At 42.1% G+C, this 2,643-nt stretch overlaps 1 protein-coding gene across 2 annotated transcripts in view; it reads left to right on the top strand.

Moving 5' to 3' along the window:
• LOC103129426 (transient receptor potential cation channel subfamily M member 1-like) overlaps positions 1-2,643 on the top strand; it is a 16,753-nt gene that overhangs the window by 10,904 nt on the left and 3,206 nt on the right. The window contains exons 18-19 of one of the 2 annotated variants that reach the window (XM_016665055.1): positions 1,392-1,524; positions 1,624-1,967. In XM_016665055.1, the coding sequence (XP_016520541.1) occupies positions 1,392-1,524; positions 1,624-1,967 (477 nt within the window). Of the gene's footprint in view, positions 1-1,391; positions 1,525-1,623; positions 1,983-2,643 lie in introns of both variants that reach the window. The other variant, XM_007540519.2, reaches the window with a different exon arrangement.

Genomic DNA, 2,643 nt, shown 5'->3' with positions numbered 1-2,643 from the left:
TTTTTTCAAACAAATGTTAAATGAAAAATAGATAAAAGAAAATGGGTAAATAATGAAAGGGATATATGAGAAATTGATTAATGAAAGTGGGAAATAGCAAATCGGGTTAATGGAAAAAGGAAATTGAAAAATGATTAAATTAAAAAATAGATTAATGAAAAATAGATAAGAGAAATTGAGAAATAGATAATCTGAAAAATAAATAAAAAAATGGCTTAATGAAAAAGGGAAATTGAAAAGTGATTAAATGAAAAATAGATTAATGAAAATGGGTAAATGGATGAAGGGATAAATGACAACTAGATAAATGAAAAAGAGAAATTGGGAAATTGATCATATGAAAAATAAATAAATTAAAAATTGGTTTAATGAAAAAGCTAAATTATTTATTTAACAAATTTATTTATTTAACTCATTTTCTTCATTTTTTGATTTATTTTACTAATTTTTTATTTATTTCACCCATTTATTTATTTATTTAATTTTGGCTGAAATGGCTCTCCATATCTGTCCATGTGTTGCTGTTTGTGTATGAGAAAACAGCCGTCAGGAGGCTCCTGTAGCGCCTCCCAAAGGCCAGTAGGGTGAAGAGTCTGTGTGCCGGGTGACTGGAATCTTATTGCTTGTCTTTTCCAGATCAATGGTATTAAAAGTAAAACTCATGAAACAGTTTGATGCAGTGGGTAAATATTTACATCAGAACAGGGGAAACCGACTTCATAGTGTGGACTGCTTGTTTACCAGGCTCAGCTGATGGAGAATAAAAGCAGCTTTAGGATCTTTAGGTCTTCCTTTAACATGAACTGAGTTTCTGGTTTCAACGTTTCTTCTTTGTTCAGTGAAGTTACTGCATAGAAACAGTCAGGAACTTTCAGTTTGTTTCAGGTTTCCTTTGTGTTTTGTAGTTCTATTAGTTCTGCCTTGTTTCTAGTTTTACTTCAGTTCCTCCTTATTTTATTACTTGTTTCTAGTCCTTTTCTTAGTTACTCTAGTTTTCTTATGTCTGCTTATTTTTGATAGATTAATTTCATAGTTAGCTTGTCAGCCCGTTAGCTCAACCCAGGACTAATGGGCTGACAAAACTTACTTACAAGTTTCACCATTTGCCATCCAGTACTTAGGCACCTCATTCTCAGTTCCTCCTTGCTGGTTCCTCCTGTTTAATCCAGTTTAATTCCATTATTTCCTGTGACTGCCTTGTTGTCTTTGCTGTCTTTTTGCTTCCTGATTATTGTGGGTTTTGTTCTTCTCTGGCTCCCTGTGTTCCCTGTTATTCTTTTTAAGCTTTATTTTTTCTTTTTCATTAAATCTACAACTTCATCACAACATCTGATCCTCCGCATGACAGTAACAGCTTGTAAAAACCAGATTTCTGTGTTTTGCTTCATCAGAGCTGGTTCTGAACGCAGAGGAGATCAAGAGCCTGTACGAGTTTGAGGAGCAATGTGTGGAGGAATACTTCAGAGAGAAAGAAGACGAGAAGCAGTCCTCCAACAACGAGCGAATCAGAGTCACAGCTGAGAGGTCAGCATCCACTGACCTCTGATCTCCTGTACAGCAGTAGCTCTGAGCTGGTAGTTGACCTTTGACCCCTCAGCTGCTGAGTGTCTCTGGGCATTCCAGGGTGGAGAACATGGCGATGCGGCTGGAGGAGGTGAACGAGCGGCAGCGCTCCATGAAGGCGTCGCTGCAGACGGTGGACCTGCGCCTGGCCCAGCTGGAGGATTTCTCCGGCCGGATGATGAACGCTCTGGAGAAGCTGGCCGGGGTGGACCGGGCCGAGCTGGTCCGGTCACGCTCCGGAGGCTCGTCGGTGTTCGAGCCGTCCGGCCCAATGCGGCGCAGCAGCGTCGGCAGTGCCGACGGCTGCAGCCTGTACCGGTATCAGCTGGACCACGACAACCAGACAGATGGCGAGGAGAGGAGAGTCCGTCTGAGTCCAGAGAGAGAAACGGCGAATTCCACAGGAGGAAAAACAGCAGGTACGGAAACAAAACGTTGCCGCATTTATGGATTTATTTAGCCCTTCACAGAACAGCTGGACACAAAGATCTAAACAAAACAAAACAAAGAGTTGATACATAAAATAATTCAAATTAAAATGGTGAATGGACTCGACGTCCACAGCGCTTTCAAATCATTTTGACCCCTGAAAGTTCTTTACACTAGAGTTACATTCGATACACAGATCGGTGAGCTGCCTGAGGCTGAGTGCCTTGCTCAGCCTCACATCACCATGTCACAGGATAAAGCAGGAATCGAACCAACAACCTCCCATCACAAGGCAACTGCTCTACACACACAAGGTTCTTAAAGAGAAAATCAGAGAAACTAAAAGTCCAACGAATCATCAGGTGTCACTGTTGATACACAGCTTGGTGTGTTCCCAATTCCTCTCGGTTCCTGCTGGTTATTACTGTATTTGGTTCAGTGAAAACCACATTCAGGGGGGAGGCCTTGGTTCCTCCCGGTTCCCCTTGGTTCCTCCCGGTTCTATTGGTTCCTCCCGGTTCTATTGGTTCCTCCCGGTTCTATTGGTTCCTCCCGGTTCTATTGGTTCCTCCCGGTTCCCCTTGGTTCCTCCCGGTTCTATTGGTTCCTCCCGGTTCTATTGGTTCCTCCCGGTTCCCCTTGGTTCCTCCC

Source organism: Poecilia formosa, unplaced genomic scaffold, assembly GCF_000485575.1.
Source record: "Poecilia formosa unplaced genomic scaffold, Poecilia_formosa-5.1.2 Scaffold544, whole genome shotgun sequence".
Lineage (NCBI taxonomy): Eukaryota > Metazoa > Chordata > Actinopteri > Cyprinodontiformes > Poeciliidae > Poecilia > Poecilia formosa.
Note: the sequence above shows the minus strand (reverse complement) of the source record. Positions and strands in the feature narration are given on the sequence as shown.